The sequence below is a fragment of the Eleginops maclovinus genome, chromosome 16, assembly GCF_036324505.1.
Source record: "Eleginops maclovinus isolate JMC-PN-2008 ecotype Puerto Natales chromosome 16, JC_Emac_rtc_rv5, whole genome shotgun sequence".
Lineage (NCBI taxonomy): Eukaryota > Metazoa > Chordata > Actinopteri > Perciformes > Eleginopidae > Eleginops > Eleginops maclovinus.
The window spans coordinates 15,940,103-15,966,700 of NC_086364.1; the positions used below are offsets into that span (position 1 = coordinate 15,940,103).

General features: G+C 46.1%; 1 protein-coding gene across 1 annotated transcript; it reads right to left on the bottom strand.

The window, feature by feature from the left end:
* Positions 1-412: 412 nt before the first annotated feature.
* LOC134878095 (retinoic acid-induced protein 1) lies at positions 413-12,535 on the bottom strand. The gene is given in 7 exon segments (XM_063903905.1): positions 413-2,088; positions 4,450-4,499; positions 5,660-5,753; positions 5,934-8,987; positions 8,990-9,510; positions 9,513-11,568; positions 11,570-12,535. Coding segments are annotated over 7 exon segments (6,750 nt in total). The 3' UTR covers positions 413-2,079.
* Between the last annotated feature and the right edge of the window lie 14,063 nt (positions 12,536-26,598).

Sequence of the window (26,598 nt, forward strand, 5' to 3'; positions counted from 1 at the left end):
TGTGGGTGAATGGAAAAATCAAAAACAAAACTTGTCCAAAGAAAACCTGTGATTATTCTGAACGGAATCTCCTTTGGAGTTTTGTAAGTAAACTGCAAAGGTTAATTGATCAGTAATAGTTACCTGTAATCATTTTCTTTATTAAAAGCAGGTTGTTGGATAAGGCTGTCATTTCTCAAATGTGATTGCTTGGTATGTTGGTAACATATTTGTGTTTAGGTTGGAAGTTTTGAAATATGACTGAAATGAAGGAAAGTTTTGACGTACTTTTGGTAATGGAAACTGTTTTGACTCATCATGCTCACTTTGCTTGGTGATGCCATGCTGATCCAAATTATGTTGATGTCAGTGCGTATTCAGGAAAGACAAGAAAGAGCAGGCGTTGGTCATAGCAGCATTGAAAGGTGCTGGTATATTTAACATTGGCGTTACAAAAAACATTTCAAACAAAGTGATGCTGTATCATCGATTTCAAACAAATAGACATGAAAATCAATAAAACGACATGCTCCAACTTATGACAAGTGACATTCCCAAAAAAGGTTATTTTTTTCATCAATGGATTCTTTTAATAACATTTTATAAGCAATAACATATTCCATTTTATAGAAAATAAACATCTCTAGGAAATACTATACACAATTATATTAGTACATCACATCTTACATTTAAACAGCATCAAATACTTATATACACCATTAAATAATGAGCTTCATAAAAGAGAACGTTTGGTGTGGCGTTTTTGCGCTTTCTTTTATGCTCTAATACTTAAATATGTCTCCTTTTGATATGACCAGTACTCAAACTCACACCCTGTCCAGGGCGTTGTAACATAGCATGGAAGAGTGAAAGAGGCTACATCTGAGATACACGAACAGACGGGAGTGTTGTGAAATCTGAAGTGAATGTATGTTTTTCTGCGATGAAGTTGTAGATGAAATAATCATACATGATGGCAATGTTTAACAGTAATACTTCTGAACTGTACATAGATATGAGGTGAGATGACCTGACTCCCGGTTGGACACTTGGAGCCCTGATTTGTAACCTTTTGAGTGATGATGGCGTCATCTACTGTACATATTGAATGTGCACACAGTTGAAATGGGATAACACTCCTAAACAGAGTTTTGTTTTTTCATTTTTTTTTGTTAATTTCGGAATTACAACAAAGCCTGACATATACCAAGAGTGACGCAATGATGTTGTATAGTCATAATGCACATCAAAATACATCTCCGAAGATAAGAGCATTATAGTAAAATACTGCGTCCATTTTTTTACTTAACTCTTCAATATCAGAATATGTAGAACCTGTAAAGCACGTCATCATGTACAGTTTCCTTTTTTATGTTTAATTTTGTCTCTTGTTTTAAACACACACATTGAGAGAGTACATCCAGTGGTTGGCTGCTGCTGCTGCTGCTGCTGCTTTTTTGATGCAATGACATCTTGGAGACAAACTTCTTCACTCACACATAATGCCCAGACACACGGATGGTGTAGCTGTAGAATGACAATGTGATTATCCCACTCACACGCGCACAGACACACACACTTGCGCATACACACTTCTTGGCTCACAGACAAGGTGGCCAGAGGGATGCTCCTGTCCAATCACTGTCCGCCAGGTGTCTGAATATGATAGCAACCCATCCGAAGGCAGAACACACACACATCCCTCGCTCTGCATTTTAAGCAGCCCCCCCTGTGCACTGGGCTCTAGACACACAGTCTCCAAAGCGCAGTCTTTCCTCCTGGTAAACAGTGCCGCTGCCTTCTGCCTCCCAGTAAGGGGCTCAGTTGAGAAAACACGTTTCAGGGCCGGGTTCAGGGAGCAGCTATTCTCTGCGGAGCCGTTCTCCTGGGGTTTGTATTGCTCCTTCCTCCATCTCAGAGCAGCCTTTCTCCCTCCCCCATCTCCACTGGCTTGATGTGCCTGTCCGTCATCAGTCATCCTCGTGTTTTTTTTAGGTATAGGTGGCTGTTAGGACAACATCTCTGTTTGCCTTGCTGGATAAGTGACGCCTGCCTGGCTGAGAGGTTGTGTTGGTGTTGGAAGTGATGAACTGGAATATCTTACAGGTCCTGTAGAATAGGGGAAGAGAGACTGCTATGAATTCAACTCATAAATACACACAGAGTGGACTTTTCTTTTTGGTTTTCCAGAGGTTTTGAGGTATTCGGTCTATGACTGCTACATTGTCTCTACAGCTGTGCAGAATATGAGCATTATTTAAGTGCTAAAATATTCTGCAGCATGTTGTTTTGAACACGAAAGCTGCAATAAATGTGTGTCCATGTGTTCTGCAGGTGGGAGCTCTGGTGTATGTGCTGTACCTGCAGCGTTATGAGTGTTTCTGTGCAGATATGCAGACACAAAGGTGAGCTGGCTGCCGTGTGCAGGAGTGGAGAGATGGATGCAGCTGGCCATTGAACCAGCTCCACTGTGAAAGACACAGCAGGAACGCCTACTAATTGCACCGGTGTGTTGGTGGTGGAGTGCTTTCTTTCCCCTTATTCTCCTCTGCAGCCCCCCATCTCTTGTTCGCTCTCTGTCTTTCTCTCTGTTGCCCATCCTTATGGCCTGGACTCAGATCAGCTTTACTTTCTCTTTTACTCTACCTCTCTCTCCTATTTACCTCCCTAAATTACCTAATTCCCCTTCAATCTTAATGTATCCCTCACTGAGAGCTGCTTGTCTCTCTTGCCTTTCTTCTCTCCTCCTATCCCTGTCTCTTTCATGCTGTCACTCTCTGATGTAACTGCCCCCATTCCTCTTTTGTTCCCACTCAGCCGCAGCACAAACCTGTTTTTACTTCTCCCTGCTTTTCACTCTCTGCCGTTCAATATGTCCATACGTTTGTGAGCTTACAGGTAACTCGTTAATAAACCTGTGTAAAAGCGCACAGTGTGTATCCATTAGCTCTACATGTGATTTCATCAATATGTATGTTCCAGCCCTCAAACCAAGAGAACACAGGCAGAGGGAGAATTTCAGAGGGGGACCCATGGGTGGGGTGGTGTGTGTGTGTTCGTATGTTTCTGCTCTTCCCTTTGATTAGGCTGCTCAGCCTAAATTGGCGCATCACAGACCCAAACACACAGACCTTCAGATCCCTTAGCTGATGACAGCTCTGCCTCAGCTCACTAACAACAATCTCTCCCTGTCTTGCCTTTCCTTTTTTTCTCTGTTTCACATACTCTATTTCTGCTGCTTAGACGTGGGAGTTGAGGCGAGGAGAGGAATAGAGAAGATGAGATGAGAAAGAAAGAGGAAGGGATGAAGGGGGGGACAACTAAAAACAATGGAAGAAAAAAGGGAGCTCGCAGGAGATGAGAGGTGAACAGAGTGGGGGAGCTGAAACAGCAGGGAGGCGCATAGGCAAAATAATGCGAAAAAATGAGAAATAACAAGAGGAAGAAGGAGAGATAAGGGTGGAGAGAGCACCAGGGTAGAAAAGCAGGCAGTGATGCTGGATGGGGTGTTTTGATCATCAGCCAGCTTTTCATCCCTGTCAGTCTGCATGGAGATGAACAGGAAGGGGGAGAGAGATGCAGAGAGGGGAGGGAGGGAGGCTACTGCCACTGCTGCCTCAATGCACCGCTGCTCCCTGCTGAATGTCAGCATCTCTCCCCCTCTACTTCCCTCCCCCTCCCCCCTCCCCTCTGCATTTGACCTTCCTCTTTGTGCTGCAGTGTAAATACGTCTCCACCAGATGGCGTCTGTCTTACAGGAAAGCTGGCTGTGGAGTGGACGTTTCATATTAACACAACTAGAGTAACCCGTTGTAATTGCAGCAGTCGGCAGCCATAACACTGTGTGTTGAGTGACAGTAATGCACACAGGTCACATAACTGAGTATTTACACAACGAAGGCTGGCTGATATGGGTTCAGCTTGCCAAGGTCATTGGGTACATATTGATTAGGTAACAGAATATTGATCAGCCCAAGATGAAATACTGACTCTCTTGTCATTGAAGTAGATAATAGGTTATGTGATACAACAAACTCCAACCTGAAACCTTGTGTTTCCCCCTCTGATTCTTTCTGTTTTACAAGAGCTGACAATTGTGTTTTCTGTTCTGCACAGTATCGTCTATCCAGCCACGGTGCTGTTGCTTGTGACAGAAATGTGTGAACTCAATTTTTTCTGGGCTTGGAAGCGGGATGAGAGGAAAAAAAAACTAAAACAAATGCACAGCGTTTTTTGAGCAGAGAGGCTATAAGTGCTCTAATGGAAATTCAATCCTGTGCACACTCACTTTACATGAAAATATATGAAAACACAAATGTCTGAGAGGTTGTTACCCTGGGAAATGCGAAAACTTCTCCATCCAACCCTCCCTCCCTTTTCAATGAGTCACTTCTAAAGCAGGATGCTGTCATTTTAAATGCTCAAAAAGAAATAATATGAGCATTTATGGCCATTTAGTAATTTTCTTACCTCGTGTTTAGGACATTTGATGGAGAAGTCATCCTCATGGAATGTGCAGCCTAAGCAGGAATAGAAAAAGAAAAGAAAAGGAGAAGAGAATAAGCTACAATGTTGCAGATAGACAATAATAACAAATGAACAAATAGCATGAGTTGAGTGCACAGAACGTAACCCCCCTTGAAATATAGTGATGACATACAGGTATGTATAAAATGAAATATGAACAAGAAAGAGGTAGAGGGAGGGAGAAAAAGAGAGGGAGAGGAAGCAAGAGGGAGAGAGCAACAGAAGAAAGAGAGAGGCTGAGTGGTTGAGTAGCGATACAGGCAGGCAGTCAGATATGGCTGGTGCACTCAGCAGGATTAAAAAGGGCCTCGCTCTGCACCCTGTGCAGGCTAGGCAGACGTGGCAGGCCTTCTAATCCCCCCACTGTACTTCATTGGCATGAGGTAATGTAAGGGGAAGCCATACCATACATGTGCTGACACACAGACACTCAGTCATATTGACAACAATGACCAAAGACACACACACACACACACACACACACACACACACACACACACACACACACACACACACACACACACACACACACACACACACACACACACACACACACACACACACACACACACACACACACACACACACACACACACACACACAGGAATTGAAGGGAATGTGGCATGAGTGAAGCATTTGAGCCAGCGTTCATGAAGGAAGGCACACACATCGATGCATGCTAACACACACACACACCCACCCACACATGCACTTTAAGTCCCCAGACAGCAGAATGGATGGATGGAGCCACAGGGTTGTGGTCAATAATGCACGCATACACACCCTCCTCCCTCTGTCTCATCGCCCTCTCCCTCTTGCACACTCCAGGGTCCCACTTTCCTCTCATCATCCCCCTTTATTCAAGGCTCCCTGCTTCTGTTCCCTCCCCACTTTCCTCTTTCTCCCCTAGCACTCAGAGATATCTTCTCTCGCACTCAATAATGTTACTTCTTGATGCTTTTTCCTTCTCTCATTTCACCCACATCCATTTTCCCTCCCTCTCCTTTCCTTTTTTTCCTACCTTCCTTATTTGTTCCTCTACCCATTGCCCTCTAAACTCATGCTCAATTTCACATTCCCAATATCGCTCCTCATTTCTCCTCCGTCATCCCCCCCCCCTTGCTTACTTCACTCTGTCGCTGTGGTCTCTTACCTATCTCTTTGGCGCAGACATAGTGGTATTTATGTGAGCAGCCTCTCCAACAGCAGCTGAGGGATGCCCCCACAATCTGGCACTTGAAGCAACTCTGAAGTTAGTCAGACGGACGGACATATGGACCAAGACCAATAGAGGGACATAGAGAGGAAAAAAGGAGAAAAAAAGTCAAACGTTAACTCCAATTTATCAAAGAACCTGCAAATGATGTCTCTTTACTTCCATAACCATGCACACATTTTCAGAATTGACTTGCTAGTTGCTACTGTACCATTTGGGCTGAGTTGCCGGCAGCTTCCCTCAGTCCGTATAGTCTCCCAGCTACCATTATGACCCCCTTGGTCCAGATGGTGCAGTTTTCATGTGCCCAGTGCTCTTTACTCTCTGCTTCTGCTTGTAGCCTTTGAAACACACTGTCACCCCTCTCTTGGTCATTCGAGGCCCCTGTGCTGACAGCCTGAAGCTGCTGCATCCTCCTGAACCTCTCTCTGAGAGTTAATCTTCGTGGACCACCCTCCTGACCTGTTCTCTCGGTTCTTTCCGCCCGCCGGTAGCGCCAATGATGGTGCCTGCTACTACTGCCCTCTTGAGTGGACGCCTCTGTACTGCCCTCCTTTTCTGTGCTGCCCTCGCCCTCATTCTTTAAAGACTCGCTTGGTTCGTCACTGCTGCTACTGTTTTTGTCGTCGGTTTTCTGTGACTCTTCCCTGAGGGATTCTGTGTGCTCGATGGTCAAAATTTTCCGTGGTACGCAATCCTCTGTGTAGTAGGGGCCGCACAAATCACCCAGGTCTCTGTAATTTGCTGGCTTTCCACAGAGGCAACATGTAAGACACTTGTCAATTAGATTTCTTTTTACCAAGGGTCCCTGTAGCATGGCAGCAGTGTTTGGTACACCTTTTGCAACTGTGAAAGGATTTCTCATTCTGAGTATGCCTTTTTTTCTACGTCTCTGAAATATTACTGCATCTTCAGGCTTGTTGACTATGGCACACCAAGAAGAAAAGTCTCTGGAGTTGTTAATCCGTACATAAGGACAGAAAGACATATTGGGATTTTGATGGACTGGTTTGCGCCTGATTCTTTTCACAGAAACAATCTCAGTCTTTTTGTCTGTTACTGTTACCACAGGGCCCACGATACATGACTCAGATTGTTCATCTTTTTCTGTTTCTCTTCTTTCCATTTCTTCTTTTTCTCTTTCCTCTTTTTGGGCACTTTCACACCCTGCAGCCCTAACTACTGCCTCAATAACCTCCATGGCGTCTTTCATCCCAGGTTTTGGCCCAGGTTTTTTGTGGACTTTCACTGGCTTGCCTGGAATCTGCTCCGATGAGGATTTTCCTCGTTTTCTCTTACTTGGATTTGTGGATGGTTTTCTGCCCCTCCTAGGTTTCTTAATGAGTTCTGTGCTTGTAACCTGGGGGGCTTCTGTAATCTCATCTGTGCTGATTGGCAGAGGTATTGTTGCCTCTGTGGGGGTTACCTTCTCTTCTTCCTTCTCATGATGTTGTTGTTCTGCTGTTTCAATATTTGTCTCCTCAACTGTCTCTGTTTCTTCTAGAGAAGCTTGGCCTTTTCTCTTCTTTCTCCTCTGTTTTAGATGCATCTCATGGTTGTTTTTAATGGCCCTCTGCTTGGCCAGCCTTGGTGTTGTAACTATTAGACTCCCTGCTTCCAAGGCCACTACTGTGGCATCTGTGCTCTCCACCATGGCCCATCGCTTCCTTTTAGTTCTGGAGGACTTGGAAGCAGAAGATAAACTTGCTGAGGCCTGTAGTGCAGACTCTCCTAGAGCCCTGACTTCTTCTTGGGGGTCTATTGAGCTCCAAACCTTGTCAGCTCCAACATCCTGCTTTGTCTCTGTTTCAACATTTGGTTGTCTTGTCTCTGCCTTAGTTAATAGCTCTTCTGTCTCCTGTTGTCTCACTTCATCTGGTGTTATTGCCTCTTGAATAACATCATGCTTTTCTTCTTCTTGAGTAATCTCCTTTTTTCTATCCACTCCTTCGGATTGTTTCACTCCCTCTTGTCTAGACTCTATGCTTTTCACTTCTCCCTCTATCATTTCCGTGCTATTTATGATAGTAGCCTCACCTTCCTTTAAGACATGTTGAGACAAACCCTTGGCTGTCACATCATCAGTGAAATTGCTGTCTATCTGAGGAATTGGGAGATGTTTCTTCGAGCTTGGAGATGTTATTTTTTGCACCATGGCCTCGTACTTCTGTCCTCTGCCTTTGCGTGGTGGGAGAACTTTCGTTCTAGTGGGGCATTGAGGAGGCACTACAGGCACATCACTAGCAATGTCCGTTTCATTGATGGTTACAGGAGTGTCTTTGGGTGGTGGAGTGACTGAAGATGCTTTCTTGGGTGGCCCTCGCTTTCTTTTGGGGCCTCTGACACCTTTCTCTTTAGGTGTGGAAACAACCTGTTCCAGCAGTGGGGGTTGGGGTGGTAAGGTTTTTGGTTTGGGCTTTGGACCCCTCTTTTTCTTTACTGGTGTTGTAGAAAGTTCTGGGCTAGGTTTCCGTTTCAATGAAAGTGAGGTCTTTTCTTCAGATGGTTCAGTTGGGACTGTTTGGGCAAGTGGTGTGGGTGGGTCTGCTAGAACATCTGTGTTTTTGTCTGCATCATGAATATGAGTTGGAGGTTGTTCCAAAATAGCAGGCTCCTCTACTTTTGGTGATTCATCACTGGCTTTTATTTCTGTCAGTGTCTGGGGCAGAATGTCTTCCGCTATCATTTTTTCTTTTTCTTTTGACAGTTTTTCTTGTGAGGGCTTTCTGGATCTCAGGATCATGTTCTTACCCTCCTTTTCTGGAGACTTAACCTCATGGTTGGCTTGTTTTTCTTCCTGGTTTACTGGTTTTACATCCTGGTTTTCTTGTGATAATGTAGCTTTTTGGTTCTTTCTGACCCTGCTAGGCAAACTTGGCAAAGGTTGAATGATTTCTTCTTGTTGTACGATCTTTGCCTTAGAAACTGAACCTTTGGGGCGACCAACTGAGGGCTTGATGGGTGAGGTGTCATCAGGGGGCAAAACATCTGCAGGCTTTGGTCCAGGCTTAGGTCCTGGTTTTGGACCAGGCTTTATAGCTGCCTTTTGACCAGGTTTTTGTCCAGGTTTTGACCCAGGTTTTGGCCCAGGTTTTAGTCCTGATTTTGAACCTGGTTTAGGTCCTGGTTTTCTTTTCATAGGAGTCTCAATTTTCAGTGGCAGCTCAGGTTCATTTTGCACAGGTCTTGGTCCTGGTTTTGGTCCTGTTTTAGGTCCAGGTTTTGGCCCGGGCTTTGCTCCAGGCTTTAGACCAGGTTTAGGCCCTAGTTTTGGACCTGCTTTGCTCCTGGTCTTGGTCCAGGTTTTGGCCCAGGTTTGAGTCCAGGCTTTGATCCTGGTTTGGGGCCTGGTTTTCTCTTTACATGAGGCTCAACCTTGGGTGGCAAGTCCGGTGCATTGAATGAGCGAGTACACATTCTTGAACGGAAACCATCAGATAGCATTTTGGGAGTCTGGCTCACTATAGATTCTTGGTGAGCTAGATCAATTTGATCCGAAAACAGCTCTGTTTTGCTTAGAGAGATGCAGGGCTTCTGTGTAGGCGAAGAGACTCCTTCCTCTTCCTTTTCCCCCTCCCTTTCCAAGCTTATCTGTCGCCTGATTCCCACACCTGAATGCATGATTCTTCTTCTGCCCCTGGCATGCTTACGTCCAAAGGCCCTTGGCTGAGCAGATGGGACCACAGGTTCTGGCTTGGCCAAAGGGGTCACAGCACTAGCGCAGCTGATGCCCGGCTCCATGTCCTCATCACCTTTTTTGGGAGAGGGTGGAGTGTCAGCCCAGGAGGGGCTGAGGGAAGTATTGACTTTCCTGGCAGCTGAGGAGAATCTGGCTCCAATACTTTAGCGTCAATGTGATCAATATGATCTCTGGTCTGAGCTGAAGGTGTTGTCTTGTCATTGAGAGCCGAGAAGAATGGCATAGCAGACTGAGGCTGAGGAGCAGTGTCACCAATGGCAGACTCTCTTGCAGAAGCATCCGCTGCTGCTGTTGCTGCTGCTGTGTTTGGATAGGCAGGTGCCCCTGAAGGTTTGTTGTCAGTCTGCAGCTCCGCAGTCTGACTCTCTGTCCTGCCGCAGAAATCTCCAGGAGACCTCTCTTGCTCATCTCTGTTATTCATGTGTTCCTCAGTTGATGACACTTTCTCCCCCTCTCCCAGTTCCTCCCTTACCTCTACAGATAGAGGAGGGGAAAGAGAAGGTTGTTCATGTTTCTGTATTTCTTCTTCTTGCTCTTCATCTGCCTCCTTCTGTCCACCCCCCTCTTCCTCCACCTCTTCCTCATCATTTCTCCTTTCTCTTTTGTCTGAGTTGCTCTCATCCAAGGCTTCAACTTGGGGGCTGGGAGAGGTGTTTTCTGAGCTGTCCTCCTTCTCTGTGGAATATTGATCCTGTTCAAGGTCACCCCTAGAAATGAAAGGCAACGTTTTCACTGAGCTCTCAGACGCAGTTGGTGACTCAGACTTGAACGCCTCGGATTTCATCTCATGACCAAAGTGTTCCTTTTGGCTGGTGTCAGAAAGAGCTGCTGGGGACTGTTCAACTGAGTCTCTTGTATCAGGGTCATATTTGCTCTGAGCCTCTTGGTACACAGTCTCCTTATAGCAATAGTTATTTTCTGTCACTTCTTCGTTTACTTTGCCGTAGAGAGCTGGGCACTTTTCTTCATCTGACCATTTCTCCAGATGCTCTGTTGATTTAGTTGTGTCTGAATCTCTTTCATGGTCAGGAGTGTTACCTGTTGACACTTCCTCTTTTTCTGACGTTTTTTCTGTCCAGGCCGACTCTTCAAAGTTCTCTTTGACAGGCTCGTTAATATGCTGTATATCTGAAGGGGAGTCCCTTTCTTGTTTCATAGGACTGGGGATTGTAAAGCTTGTCGGCGACCTCTCATCACCAATGCTCTTCACTGGAGTACTCATGCCGTCTCCTCCCTGCGATGACTGACATCTATTAGGATCAGGGGTAAGGTTGTGCAGACCTGAGTCCCCAGACCTGGTGGACATATCATCAGGAGATGTCATGGAGCAGGAAGAGGCTGTGTCCAGACTGAGTTGTGTGTTATTGGGGGCCTGTGCTGGACTTCTGCCCTGGCCACAGTAGTAGTATCCCCTCTCCAGTTGTTCATCACTACTGCTGGAGTATCCTCCCTCGTGGAGCTCCATGGGAGTTGGCTGGTGCTGTGGTGTTGAATAGGGGTCCTGCATGGTGCCTCCGCCAATACTACCACCACCACCACCACCACCACCATCTGGATAAGGAGGACTTTTATACTCCTCACCCTTTTTGGCGGGTGCTCCACTCCCAGCACTGCTGTTGCTTCCTCCACTGCTGCGCTTACCACCCTTCTTGTTGGCCACCATGGCCTCTGAAAGCAGCAGCTGCTGGACATTATTAGATATGTTCTCTACCTGAGAGGTAAGGGCATTCAGACTCCACAGGCTGGGGTTTGACAACAGCTTCTCTGAGAAGCGTTCTTTCATGGTGGGGACTTGTGGTGTCGTAGTGTAGCTGTGGGGGGCTGCATGGGGCACATTGGGTGAGGGGTGCGAGCGTGGGGGCATCAACATGGTGTTGGTATTGGTTTGCTCCTGTATACCAGCTGAAGAGGATGAAGCGGATGAAGCTGCCCCAGGGGTCATGGGAGGTTGGCCATACTGGAATGACTCTGGATTGGTCATTAGTGGTGAAGGGGTGGAGCTGTACGAGGGGGAGCGTCCTACAGACCGTGCAGGGGAGTGGCTTGAGGAGGGGCTGCAGGTCTGATAATATTGCTCTGGTGATCTGACAGACAGCTCTGAGAGACAGTAGTTCTGTTGTGGTTGGCTGTAGTGTTGGTATTTAGAGGTGGGGCTCCTGGGGGTTAGGCATGGCCTGTAAAGGAGGCTGCTGCTCATAACCTCTCGAGGGAGTCTGCTGGTAGCCATAACTGTTCTGGGGCGACCGGTAAGCCCCCGGCTTCAGACTGCTGTGGCTGCTCATTTGTCTGCCATACTGGGAATTTGGGGGTATGTTGTAACCTTTATAACAGTGGGGCATAGGGCTGCACTTTTCCATGTATGGCGAAGGAGAGGGTGAGTGCTGTGGGTAGTGGAGGTGACTCTGGGGGTACATGAGAGGGGAGGGAGAAGGGTTAGGGGGATGGGGCTGATGGTGGGGGCTAGTGTAGGCAGGGGTGGAGGGCTGGTGGCACTGGGTCTGTGAGTGGCCCAGCATGTTCTGATCCATGTACTGAGAAGACACAGGTGCAGGGGTACCACCAGCCTCCATACGCCCCACCATCTCCTGGTCATACTGTGCTAACTGGGCTGAGTCTTCCCATTTCTGCTGGAGGTGGCCCTCACTCATATACTGGGCTGAGTAACTCCCCGGGCCCATGTGGTTACTATAGCCCCCAGGACCTTGTAGGAGTTGACCGGGGTTTGGCGGGGGCACTTTACTTCCTCTGTAGGATTTCTTTGCCTGCGAGGATGCTGGAATACCATTTCCACTCCCATTCCCCCCACCATTGCCAGGGTAACCAGGGTATGCTTGCTGGTTGTAACAGTCCTTGGGTCCTCCTGCAGTTCCCGGTCCCCCAGCTGGAGGCATGCTTGTGGGGTTTGCCAGTGGATGAGCCTCATAGCCTGGCCTTGTGTGCCCTGGGCCTGGGCCTGGGCCTGGATGTGGACCGGGGCCTGGGTGCGGGTGCTGAGGATGGGGATGATGCGGGTGTTGCCGGTAGGTCTCCAGGCGGGATAATTCATGGGGCTCCTGCTGGTAGCAGGGTTGGTTGCTGTGGTAACCACCGCTGCGCTCACGGAAGGACTGCATAACTCTCTGCGTCTGTAGCCAGAGCGGGGAGGGGGAGGTGAGGTGAGACGGGAAAGGGGGGAAGGGGGGTTAGGGGTTCTGAAGGCAGAGAGAGAGAGAGGGCAAAAGAAAAGAGAGAACAATACGAGGGTTAGCGCCGATGAGGTTCCGCCTGCATTTGTCTTTTCATATAAAACACCTCTTTCTATTTTAACATCCAACAGGAGCCTAAACAAGAATAAAGAGCACACACGAATGATAGATACAGTACTATTACGATTTTCACTCCCAAATACAAATTTATATTCACTTAATTTACATCATTTCATTTCCCAACAATAACGACAACAATAACATAAAATACTTGTTTTTTTTCTCCGGATATAAAGAAACTGTCCATGGGTTTGTATATGTATCTGTTTCAGCCTCTCAAGATGGACGTGGCAGACAGGTAAGGCATTATCTATGTCTTGGGAAGGAAGGACAAAGATGGATGCAGGATTGTAGACGAGGCAAAATGGTCCAACACAGTAGGCCACAGCACTGCTTTGACATCTGAAGAGAATCCATGTTGGTTCATCGCACAGTCTCATCTGAACTCACTCACAGAGCCTCTGTGGCTATTTAGCTTTCCAGCTGACTTTGTATAATGCATTATTCATTGTTATTGTTTGGATCAAACATGATCCCCAGCCTTACCCCCTTTTTTTGAACCACCCCAAGATATTAAAATGTATTACTTAAACAAATAATATATAGCGATATTATCTGATTTGTCTTTGATCCAGTGTTTCATAAGAGGTTCAGCTTAGCCATGTTTTTCTTCTCCTCTCTCCTCCCTGTCTTCCCCTGCACAGATGCAAACTCCAACTTCCTCCAAGGGGAAGTGAGAAGTCTTACAGTGTGTATTTGCGTGCATGCTTTCATTACACCAGCAGGGGGTTCATATGGTGTGTTGTTGGGCTTAGTGTGTTTGTGCATTCATACAAAAAAGGAAGAAATAAAGGAGGGGTGGAGAGTGCTCTGCTCTATAAAAGGAACAGAGTCACCTGGAGACGGCGCACTGAGCTTGTGTGTGTGTGTGTGTGTGTGTGTGTGTGTGTGTGTGTGTGTGTGTGTGTGTGTGTGTGTGTGTGTGTGTGTGTGTGTGTGTGCGCACACGCGTGCCTGTGTGGGTTTGTGTGCTTGTGTGTGTCAGCCGGTTCCAGCATAATATTCCGGGATTCAACCCGCCCCAGGGACAGCGGTGCATCCCACCAGAGGCACAGTAGCATTATTCATCGGTGTGAGTGTGTGTGTGTGTGTGTGTGTGTGTGTGTGTGTGTGTGTGTGTGTGTGTGTGTGTGTGTGTGTGTGTGTGTGTGTGTGTGTGTGTGTGTGTGTGTGTGTGTGTGTGTGTGTGTGTGTGTGTGTGTGTGTGGATCTGTGCGTGAGGAAACAAAGCAGTGTGTGAATATTGCGCGCATTCATTCTTGCATGTGCCTGAGTGTGAGTTTGTCATCTTTTGCAGGTCTGTTTGAGTTTATGTATGCAGGTCCACAGTTTTGGCAGTCCCACAGATATACACACAACAAACACACACATTGATATGCAAACACAAACTTACACACCTATAGATTCCCCCGGAGATTCTCTATCCACTCTCCTACCTTCCTATCTCCCCTGCCTGCATCCTACTAGTGCAGCACCTGCTGTGCGTGTGTGTGTGTGTGTGTGTGTGTGTGTGTGAGGTTAGTTGTTTACACAATGACCTAAATAAGATGCTTATAGGGGACAAAAGACGGTATTCTGCTAGACCATGCATGCCCAGCAGAGCAGAGAGGATGGACTGAGGTACACATAGGCTTTTAGGGATCCAGTGTTGTGATGCCACATGTCCATCTTTGCATTGTGTGTGTTTCTGATACATTCGCTTTTTTCCACAATAGCGCATAACAAAGAATAAGTAATTACATTTTTTGCTAAAAATAAAGCAAACAAGCCAAATCAACCCCTCTCGCCAATCAATTAACTTCACTCCTCCCTCTGTCCTTTCTTTCAACAACACGTATGTGAGTGCCGTCTACATTCAAATCACGTCTCCTCTCCACCTCCACGCTGCTCCTCCTCCTTCCTCTCCTGTCTTCCACAGTGAGCCCTGGCATTGTGAGGGGTATTTGTTGATGCACCACGTCATGTCCGTGCCTCGGTAGGGGTCAGAGAGGAGAGAGGACGATGGATACATGCTGAGATCGTCCAATCCTCTCTGTTGATCTGTCTATGCGTTCAGATTGCAAGAGATGTAGTAGAAGCAAACACACGTACCGCTCACCCTCAGTGCTTCGTGAGCACACAAACACAAACAGTAAGACACCCACAGTGTTTTCTTGCTTGTGTTTATGTTATTCTTTCCCATATGTTTTCCCTTTATATGTATTCAGGTAGCACTGATCTTTCTTTCTTCTCTCTCTCTGGTATCTGTGACTCAAATCTACCTTCTCTCAACTCTATCTTCATTTTTTTTACATTTCCTTTAAAACACCTATTGACCAATTACCGTGACTGAGTATTAGAATGGCAGCGGATGGGAAAGACGACAAAGCGTCAGGGTGTTTTTGAAGCAGAGGGAGAAAGAGTCATTCGAGGCTGGGGGAGAGATTGAGAGTGGGGGGTGCCAGGTAGAAGTGATGGAATGATAAGTTTGAAGATGAGTATGAGGAAAAGGGGGTGCAGAGGACACAGGAGGATAGATGATTTACTGAGTGGGCTTTACAACCTGGGCTCCGGGGAAATATGAGCCGCAGCAATCACCACACACACACACACACACACACACACACACACACACACACACACACACACACACACACACACACACACACACACACACACACACACACACACACACACACACACACACACACACACACACACACACACACGCACACACACACACACACACACACTACCATTTGCACATAGCTGCATGCAAGATTGTGCACAAGGTTACTATGCAGTTGGATCCGTAATTAGCCAAATGCTTCATCCCTGCAGACAAACATGAGCTGCTAGACGTGTGATTGATTATGTTGGGCTCTGCCCACTTCAAATCTCATCAAGGCAGCTGCCTTCATAACCAGCTTTTGTTATTTTAGATTTGTAAACCTTAAAGTCACATCAAGTATTTGATTGTTGGTGTGTGTGTGTGTGTGTGTGTGTGTGTGTGTGTGTGTGTGTGTGTGTGTGTGTGTGTGTGTGTGTGTGTGTGTGTGTGTGTGTGTGTGTGTGTGTGTGTGTGTGTGTGTGTGCTTTTCCATGTGTGTTTCCTTTAAAAATGTGTCCAGGAGGACCTTTTTAGATCTCTGTCTGTAAATAAAATATTGCCAGGAAGGAAGGACAGGAGGAACGGAGTGTAAAGGCGGGAGGGGAGGGGGATGGAGGAGGGGAGGGTGAATCTGATTGTTCCGCTGGATGGTTCATAATGCGCAGAGCTGCGACTGGTTACAGTCCCCCCTTCATTCTTTTTTTATCCTCTCTCCCTCTCTTTCATCGCATCATCTTCAGAGGCAGCTTGAGATGGGATTTATCTTCTTTCTCTCCACACACACACACACACACACACACACACACACACAAACACGCGCACACGTGCACACGTGCACACGTGCACACAGACAATTCTCTCGTTCCATCAACTCTGAAGCACTTTCGCTTCAAATCTTTTTCCTGCTCTCTGTCTATTTGACATTAACAAACACACACATGCAAATCCAGATACACACAGACACACACACAGATCCAAACACATATAAATGGATGCATACAGAGTAGAAGGGTGGAACGTCGTCCTGTGTATTTACTTCCCCAGTCATCCTGGTTAATTATGCATGCAGAGGCAGTTTGCTGGGGAGGTGGAGCAGCCTGGGAGGAAACACACACACACACACACACACACACACACACACACACACACACACACACACACACACACACACACACACACACACACACAAAGACACACACACACACACACACACACACACACACACACACACACACACACACACACACACACACACACACACACACACACACACACACACACAAACACACAAACACACAAACACCCACACACACACACACACACACACACACACACACACACACACACACACCCCCATCACACATTTTCACAAACAACCCTACTTCACCGCCACCTCGGAAATCATCACAACACCACGCACACCAAAGCTCAGCTCACATGCTCCTTGACAAACCCGGCAACGCACTCGAAAATAACCCAAACACACCGCTCTCCAAGCCCCCTCCCCACCTCAACACACATTCATGTCTAACGCATCTGACTTTAACACCCTGTTTAACACAGCACGCTCCGAAATAACACAGTAGCCCTCCCTGTCGCTGCTCCCAATCAGCGTGCTGCTATCCCCTTCCTAATTACAGACACTTCAATGGTGCACAAAGAGCATTCAGATGCCTCCAACCATCATTCTGTCTTCTCAAATCTGCCAGCATCCTGCCCTCTCAGCGGACACTTTGCCCTTTTCCCTGATAACCGCAGGTTCAACACACTGAGAAAGCAGACAGACAGATGGACAGACAGACACATATCTCGTCTCTGTCTTTCTCCTCCTCTGCTCTGCAGTGTCTGGCCAGGCTGTGTGGGTGGGTTCCTCAGGGAGAGGCTTAGGAGAAGGAAGAAGCCAATATCTTCCCTGACATTTGTCACCGTCCTGTTGTCATGACACACAGCTGGAGGTCACGGGGGGTCACAGGCATCCAGTCCCATAGATTATAGGAAGAGACATAGAGAGGGGGCGGGGAGACCGTCCGTTGACACTCACAGACAGACAGATGGCGCTTTGAGGCGATTGGAAAGGCAGGAGAAGGCTGACAGTGAGGAACAGTGTGTACATAATATTTTAATTGATGATGTAAGCAGTCTGATAATATTGGTTATGTTACTCATACATTAAGTCAGACATAAATGTAAAGATTTCCATCAAATATCATCGAATATGATAATCGCTATCCATCATCTCCCTATGGTTGCCTGTTTTCCTTCTTCCATACAACCTAATGTGTAACACTGGCCTCACAGTTTAAAAATATTGACATTTTTTACTGCCAAAAACTTTAAATGGAAGTTAAGAATCTTTTGGTGTTTTCCTACCAAATCGGCTCTTTCCCTAGATTAAATCCAGCGTGATTTTGTTTTAGCTTTGAGGCTGAAACGACCCAATAAAAATTCAAAATCGGAGGAAAGTGAGCCTTACCCCAGTTGATCTGGGAGACCATTTTGGTTCTGTGAGTGAGGTGAGTTAAGGCTGGATCTATATGTGTGTGTGTGTGTGTGTGTGTGTGTGTGTGTGTGTGTGTGTGTGTGTGTGTGTGTGTGTGTGTGTGTGTGTGTGTGTGTGTGTGTGTGTGTGTGTGTGTGTGAGTGTGTTTGAGAGGTGCAACTGTCTTGTCTTGGGGGTTTAGGATGACTCATCGACATTCACAGGCATGGCACATCAACGCCAACCACACACTCTATACAGACATTACTCAAATGCATAACCCTTGACGAAGAAGAGAGGGAAGTCTTGACGGTACAAAGACAGATAGACACACAGGGCGGCAGCTTCAGCATGCAACAATAAATAAAGGTCAGAGAGAGAGAGAGGCAGATGTGTGTGTGTGTGAGCCAGATAGAGAGAGAGGAATGCTTCAGCCTCTACAGTTATCTGTTTGTGGTCGAGGTTCAGAATTCCTATTTGTCTTTGAAAGCAGAATGCAGAGGTGATGTTATCCCTCCACAACGTAGAACCACTTCCTCCCTCTTTGCTCTCTTTGTGAGAAAAGGAGAAATAAAATATATGATAATAATTAGATGCGCTGTGCTGGATGATGTGCGTGTCTATATGTTTCAATCTTCTTTTTCGACTGACGAGTTGATGTTGTCACATGACCTTTCAGAGACTGACAACCTCACACTGGGTCCTGTGAGGCCATAAGAACAACAAAAACAACAGGGTCTGCAGTCACCATGGTAACGACAAAGCCACACAGTCAAGTGGAAAGCCTTGCATATGATAACCGCAAGAAAAGCCTAGTGGTATATAAATATAGGCGGACTATTATAGGCAAAGGAGACGCACAACGGAATAAAAACATTTCTGAAATGAATTCCATTTAATCTGGTATCAGGAATCACTTACATTTCTGTTTTCTTTCACAGATGACCATCACTTGGTATCAAGTGCCTCCTGGGAAGAAGGCAACTCATTGTTTGTGTGAATATTGCCAATTGACAAAACCCTGCTGTGTGTATTGTTTTGACAAGGTCCGTGTGTTTCTTTTCCTCATCACTGAATCTTCGAGCACCAAATATTGATCAGTTTGTCCGACACAGAGATAAGAAAGAGAGAGTCTGTGAGAGTATGTGTTCAGTGACTCACAATCCAGACTCAAACTATCAGCATTAAGTCAGCCTTGTGCGTTTTTCTTTTAAAGATAGGCTTTGAGTTAAATCTGCTCCATCTACATATATGATTTTACATACACCTTAGGGCATACCTGTGAATCATTTCCCACTTGATAATGGGAGAAAGATGAGCATGTGGGCTGTGAAAGGACACATCCTGTAGACCTATCTTTTTCTCTCTTTTCGTTCCTTCTAGCCTTGACCTAAAAGTATTCGTCCCTCCCTTTTTCTGCTCCTTCGCACAATGCTCTTTTATCTGTTTTTCTATCCATCTTCCCTCCCTGTCTCTCCCTCTGTCTTTCAGCACGGTCACCTCCAGCGGGCAGCTGCTGAGCGTTGCCCTTTGAAGGACTAAACCTGGCTTTGTTTACATGGTAACGGAGTGATGAGACGGCCGGGGATGGAGAAGGATGAGCCAGAGAAAAGAGCAGGCGCACGGGCAATCAAGCGCACGCACATACACATCACATAGGTCCTGTTTGTTTGCTGCTAAGGTTGTCGTGGATACCTGAGCATGTGACAAGAATCAGGAAAAGGAAAACTGATTGCTCATTACGTGCTCTGTGTCTGTGTGCTTATGTGCAAGTGAATACATGTCTGTGTGTAGGTAGGTGGGTGTCAACATGAATCATTCCCAGCTTTTGCAAGCGTTGTCTAATATGTGCTCATACCTTTAAGCAGTTTGGCCTGAGAGGGTTTGCTGAGCACCTGAATGATCAAGCCTGACTGCCTTCAACACCCCTGCAGTGTCAGTGTGTGTGTGTGTGTGTGTGTGTGGGTGTGAGGGCATTGGTGGACTTCAGCTAACCTCCCATCGCACTGAGGGAGTGAGACGTACAGACAGAATAGAAAGAAGAAGAACAAAGAGCGAGAATGAGATGCTCTTTGGCTTCATGTTCCCATAGTACCATAGTATTGATAACCTCAACCATGCCCACACACTTCTTCTGCTTTTTTCCCTACACACACGCACGCACGCACGCACGCACGCACGCACGCACGCACGCACGCACACACACACACACACACACACACACACACACACACTGTATTGGGCTGCAGAGCTACTTAGTATTCCATCAGAATCCTCCAGCAAAGGGAGATTGTGGAGCACAAGAAAGAAACAATGCAGGAGGAAAATGGGACAAGAGAAGAAGAAAGATGTATTCAGAAGCGATCGCATCGAGTACATTCTTGTTTACAATGAAGGCAGAATTGCTTATTTTTAAACTTCAAACGCAAATGCAGCGAGGAACAGTAGCAACAAAGATGCAAAGTTTTGAGGTTGGAGAACAGAAGTAAAATGGCTCATATCTTGCAGTGACCCATTTTGGTTTGGTCCAGCAAAGCACCTCTTTCTGCCGCAGACACAAAAACACACACACACCTCCGACACACACAGACACACACTTATCCGCCCTTTGCAGGTAATGGGGTGGAGCGCTCCAATGAAGCAGAGGGAGTGGTGTTGGAACAGGTTCGGTGTGAAATCCCTGCTGGGTTCCATGGTGTGTTCCACATTCGATCCCTGGACTAATTTACACATACACACAAGTACTCACATGTGTGCACAAATACACACACACACACACACACACACACACACACACACACACACACACTGATTGCACCTGCTCCCTCTTTGTGCCACTTCGGTTCATCTAATTGATGATGCCATGTCACTCCTGCTGTCTCTCTCCAACACACACACACACACACACACACACACACCTCCTACCTCTTCCTCTCAGTTCTCCTTTCCGTGTCCTTTAAGTTGTACCCTGTCCTCCACTGTCCTCTATCTTTCATACCCTTTCCTTGCCCTGTAGCCACTGTGCAGATGCTGGCAGTGCTGTGTGTACATATGTGTGTCTCTGTGACCTTGTCTTAGGTGGCAGGCAGCTCACTGGTCTGGCACATTGAACCCATAGCCTGGAGGAGAGATTTGTACTGGGGATGAGCGGACTCAGATGTTGTCCTCTGCAGGTGGTTGTCTTAAAAAAATAAGAATGAGTTGCCTCTCTTTTAGGCGAAAAGAAAAAAGATGCTTCTTGTAATTCCAGAAGTTTCATGATAATCATACGTTTTTTAGGTTTTTGTCAGTATTAAAAACCACCAGTGAGAGTTATCTGTACAATAACGGGTAGACTGCAAACAGGGGCTTGCTTTTATTCAGAATAGGTTTAATGGTTTAAATTTGCCAAAATGTAAACAAACACATTTTTTTGAGAAAACGGTGCCATGATTTAAAGAGAAAGTGCATAAGTTCCCATAATGCTTAGGGGTTTTAAACAGAAAGTAAAATTGCTGCCATGCTGGTGCCATCCTGTTGCCATTGAGGGACGTTTGGTATCTTTTGGCTACAAATTAGCTCCAATGTCCAAGCCTATATTATTTATAATTGGTGAATTTCAACCATTAAACCTATGGCTAATCAACAGCAAGCCATTCCTGTTTGCAGTCTACCCATGAATGTTCAACTATCACTTGATTTTTATTGATTTTTTTAAGACTGGAGAAGGTATAAAAGCGTGATGATTCTCAAGCAAGTTCTTGAATTACAAGGAGCGTAACTTTCTATCAAAGAGGATTTACGGACCTTCATTTGCGAAGGACACCGGAGAAAATAGAACAATCCGTACGGGTAAATGACACTGAATATTGAAATGTGTGTTTCATGTCTAAATGTTCATATTTGACTGAGTTAGCAGTCCGGTAAGAGGCAGTAACATGTTGACACAAAATGCGCCTATCGGTCGCTCTGCCGTAAGCGTTTTAAGTACCTTAATAAGCTCAATGAGCTGAGTGTCACAGCCACCGCTGCAGCTTTAAATGCTGACCATGTTGTTGCTCGGGTCAAATCAGCGGGCCAATAACTGGCTTCCTGTTGTTTCCAGAACACCTGCCTGCACCTGTCCTTTTAACCTCATGCAGTAACTTTTTCTCGCATCTTTCCCTCTGCCCCACTTCAACATGGAAACCTCTGTGTGTGCATGCATGCGATTGTGTTTGTCTTAATACCTTTCATACAAGCATTGCAGTCCAAAGTGCTTCCCAGTAGAGAATTGATATCCCATGAAATAGCCACAGAAACTGTATCACATCCGTTGCCAATAAAATACATAATAATAGACATAAAATGAGCATAGAATAGACAAATAATATAAAAAATGAAAATGCGTTGCATCAGAATGCATCGAGAAAGTGTTAGCTACCTTACAGATTAGGTGAACAGATATTTTTTTTAGCTTTTTTACGTTTAAAGACCTCCACCGAGGAGGCTTCCTTCATGTCCGTATTGTTCCTTAGCTTTGGGGCATAATTGACGAAGGCTGCATCACTGTATTTGTGCCTTCTAGAATTTTCCAAGAAAGTGTCCTTGATGGCCTGCTCTCTTCTCTACTCTCAACTGTTACCTGAGTACCAGACTGGGGAATACTTTATTCCTTCGGCAGACGCAGACAGACCAACACTAAAAGGAGGCAAGCCACAGATACATCGATGGCAGATAGCCGAAATGAGAGGAGGAAAGCAAGAACCAAGTGAGGAGAAGACGACATTTGATCTGAACAGATTAGGAGAAGGAAGGAGAAAAAATGGTGTGAGACTAAGATGAGGGAGGGATATATTTAGGATTGGAAAGAGCAGATGTAGGGAGTTTGCCAAGAAATAGAAGAGTGACTAGGAAGATAGTTGAGAGAAGGGGGAGTGAGAGGAAGAGAGAAAGGGAAATATGAGATAGAGAGGGTAAAGATAGGACAGTGGGAGAGATGACAGGTTAGTGGCGAGATGTGAAGGGGAGTGTAAAGTACGAGAGGCGACGAAAGTGAGGAAGAGATGCTGCGAGATCAAGGAAGCCAGCTGAGAAAAAAAACTTGGAGTGAGAAGGGGAAGAGAAAAAAGAGGAGACGAGAGGATGTGAGATCGAGGGCACAGAGACAGGGAGAGGAAGAGTGGGAGGCAGAGGGGGAGATAGATGAAGCTGTGAGATCAAGGCATATGTGAGGGAGGATGAAGTACAGGGGGGAGGAGGGCACCGTGGTGAGGCGAATGGAGAGATGCAGGGAGGAGAGTAGAAACGGAGATCGTTAACGCGGGGCCGTGCTGCCTATTGATTTGCGTTAGTGTCTCGAGCCGGTGAAATAACAGTGGTGCTGGGATGCAGACTCCCTCGTCATTAGCAAACACAGCTCTCGAGACGCCAGAGTGTGTGTGGCGGGCGCGTGCGTGCATCAACTTCGTGTGTGAACATATGGCACGTTTGATGTCCACATGATTAAGACCAAGAGAGTAGTAAAAAAAACAAAGTAGAGAGACAGATGACAAAGTTATAACACTTTATAGGAGAGGAGGACAGATTGTAGGGAAGGGAAAAACAGATTGAGGGGGGAGACCAGCAGACTGTGTCGAGTGAATGATGGGAAAAAAAAGATGCTGCGGAAAAAGATCATGACAGGCTGTCTCAGGTGATACACCTCCCAGTTCAGGTGACAGATCTATCGGCCACTTCTCACAGGTAGATGAAGAGAGACAAAGTTAGTTTTATTTCATTCTCTTTTTTTCACTTTTCTACATGTGTCGCAGTGTGACGGTGGTAGTAGAGGTGATGTGTGTGTGTGAGTGTCTCGCCAGGGACCAGGGAAGTGTGAATATGGCTGTGGAGCTCTGCCAAACTCGGCCAAGGAATTGGGAGGGGAAAGAGGGAAGAAAAGAGAAAGACAGAGAGGAGGAGGAGGAGATGAAGAGGAGAGCGGAAAAAAAGTCCATCCTTTGTTCTTCGTTGATGAAAGGAGGAATTGGATCCTCTATTCCCACTCCCGCATTCTCTCTTGGTGATGAGCCTTGATGTGTTAGGGTGAGTGAGCGAGCAGGAGACACACACATACACACACACACACACACACACACACACACACACACACACTGCTGCCTTATTCCACTCAACTAAAACCCAAATGACTCCTCGCTCACTAATTAAACTTTAATCTCCAATAGCGCGCAAATTACCTGCCACGCAACTGAGCACTGAACTACAGGGAGGGAGGGAGGGATGGACAGATGAAGGAAATTAGAGTTTGAGTGAAGGTCAGACTACACCTGCAAGAGACAAAAATCTTTCCCTCCCTCTGTTTCTTCTATCCTCCATGTGTACACTCACATCTGTGCTGGTTCTGTGTGTATACGAGGCACTCTAGCTGCAGTCGTTTTTTACTCTCTGAGCCAGTCAATGTCCCTTTCTCACCTGAATGTTATCTCTCACACACAGACACACAGACACACAGACACACACACACACACACACACACACACACACACACACACACACAAAGTTGATGCCAGCCAAGTCCTCACATCCTCCTCTGCCTGGCCCCGTTCCCATCTCTCTCTTACAGACACAGCCTCTGTAAGGATACAAACATACACGCACACACTCCGCCATTTTGTGCCACGCAGCAGAGGGCATCACAAGCTGCGTGGGTGTGTGTAAGGTGCATGTGTGTGTGTGTGTGTGTGTGTGTCACTTGGTTAATCACAAAGAACTAATGATAATTACCACCATTTTCCTACCTGCCCCTTTCCAAACCTGATTCTCAGGTTGTGTGTATGCATGCATTTGTGTGTGTGGAATAAATAAGCCAGTGGCAAGCAAAGTACTCGATCCTAAAATGCAGTAGCTACAGCTACTGCAGGTAATTTCAACTAGGAGGATTTTTAGCCAAGAAAATGTGCCTTTTGTAGTTTGTTATTTGTTGTTTTTTGCAAAATGAGCCCATTTCCCAATTTCTAAGATGAAACACTTCTCTGTGTTTAGAACCACAAGTTTTACCTCTGCTAAAAAGTTTAAAACGTATAGTCCCCTCTCAGAAACAATATCATACGCCATCAATATGTTATGTCTGAAACATTTCTGCAGAGAAAAACTTTCAATTCTGAGCTTCCCAGAATTGCTCCCCAATAAATATGCCTGTTGCGTTCAGCACCCGATAGAGAAAACTAATAATGGAAGCCATAGCAATTGCAACATCAAGGTTTCCCTGTTGAGAAAAACACAATGTGTCCATTTATGTCTCCTTTGCAACAGAAATGAAATAAATGTCCCGAAAAGGCTCTTCAAAATTGACTTTCCTCCTTGAATATCCTAAATTTGACACCAAAATCTGATGTTATTGAGTAAATATTGCAGCTACGCATGAAATGTTATCAGGCAAATAGACCAAGAAATGTAATGAGCTTCCTACTTACATACTGAGCACTTTTAACGTTATTTTAGGAACAAGCGCTTCTTTTAATCCACACCCAGGTAGGGAGTGGTGAAGGATTTCAACTGGATTAGCTATCACAGATGTTGCATTTTGTAGGTTACTGCTGTTCCAATATCCACCAATGAAATGATTGAGTAACTACTGCAGCGCTAATGCAGGACCAGGGAGCTGAGCATATTCGATGTGGCGAACACTTTGACCTTAACTAGATCATGATACCAGGAAGTGTTCAATCATAGCCTGGCTGGCACTAATGAAATAAAAATGTTGCCATCGGGCAGTTAAGTCACAGGCCAAAATAAAAGATGGAATAACTACATTGAATGCTGTCACTGTTTATGCTACAGTAAAGGGGGTCTTCACAGTGAGTATGACCTTCGTTGGGCGGTGAGGTTCACAGTGGGGAACATCAGGGGACAATCAAGGACCTACCCGTCATGCAATGTTGGCAGTGTGTGCAAATATGTGTGTCCATCCTGTCTGTTGGTGTGTGTGCACTGCCCGCCATGCGTGAATAGACAGAGTCAGGTGTTCTGGGAGGGGCGTTGGCAAAACCAAAGTGCCCATATGCTTGCGACTGAGTGGCAGGCGCAGGGAGGGCGCAGTGAGAGGGGAGGGATCTGCACTACGCCTGCGGTGCATGACTTCATCCCTCCTGCAGGCAGAAGGGGCGCTGAGACTAAGAGAGGCTGACTGACTGAGAGGGTGTGAAGGGATGCTGCTGGATGGAAAGAAGGGAGGGGCAAAAAAAGATGGATACGGGATGAGACCAGAAAACAGAACAGAAAGGAAGAAAACAATACGAGTCGCTGCATGTTGTTCTTTCTGTGGCTTATAATTTGTCCTGTCAGCACTGCATCCTTTTTCTAGCACCTACATTAGGGGAAAGCAGATATGTGCTTTTGTTATTATCTTGTATCACATTGGCACAACAGTGATCCCTGAAATGCATGTGTTTGGTTAAGTAGGCAAAAATCTTTAACATTAAGCTCATAAGATGCTAGTGTGTGTTCATGGTGTGTGTGTGTGTGTGTGTGTGTGTGTGTGTGTGTGTGTGTGTGTGTGTGTGTGTGTGTGTGTGTCCGATGGGACTAAGGCAGCAGCACAGAGCTGTCACTGAATGCAGCCGTGTGGCACATGCCGTGTCAAACCTACAGTATCCCCATCACACACACACACACAGCCACCCACCCACACATACACACACACACACACACACTTTCATTTCTAAAAGTGTAGGAGACACATCTGTGTGCTAGCTGCTTGCCTTGCATCTTTATACACACATATTTAGTCTGCTCACACACTCTTTTTCCACCAAAATTAACACTTATACGCAGGTTTTCTTTACA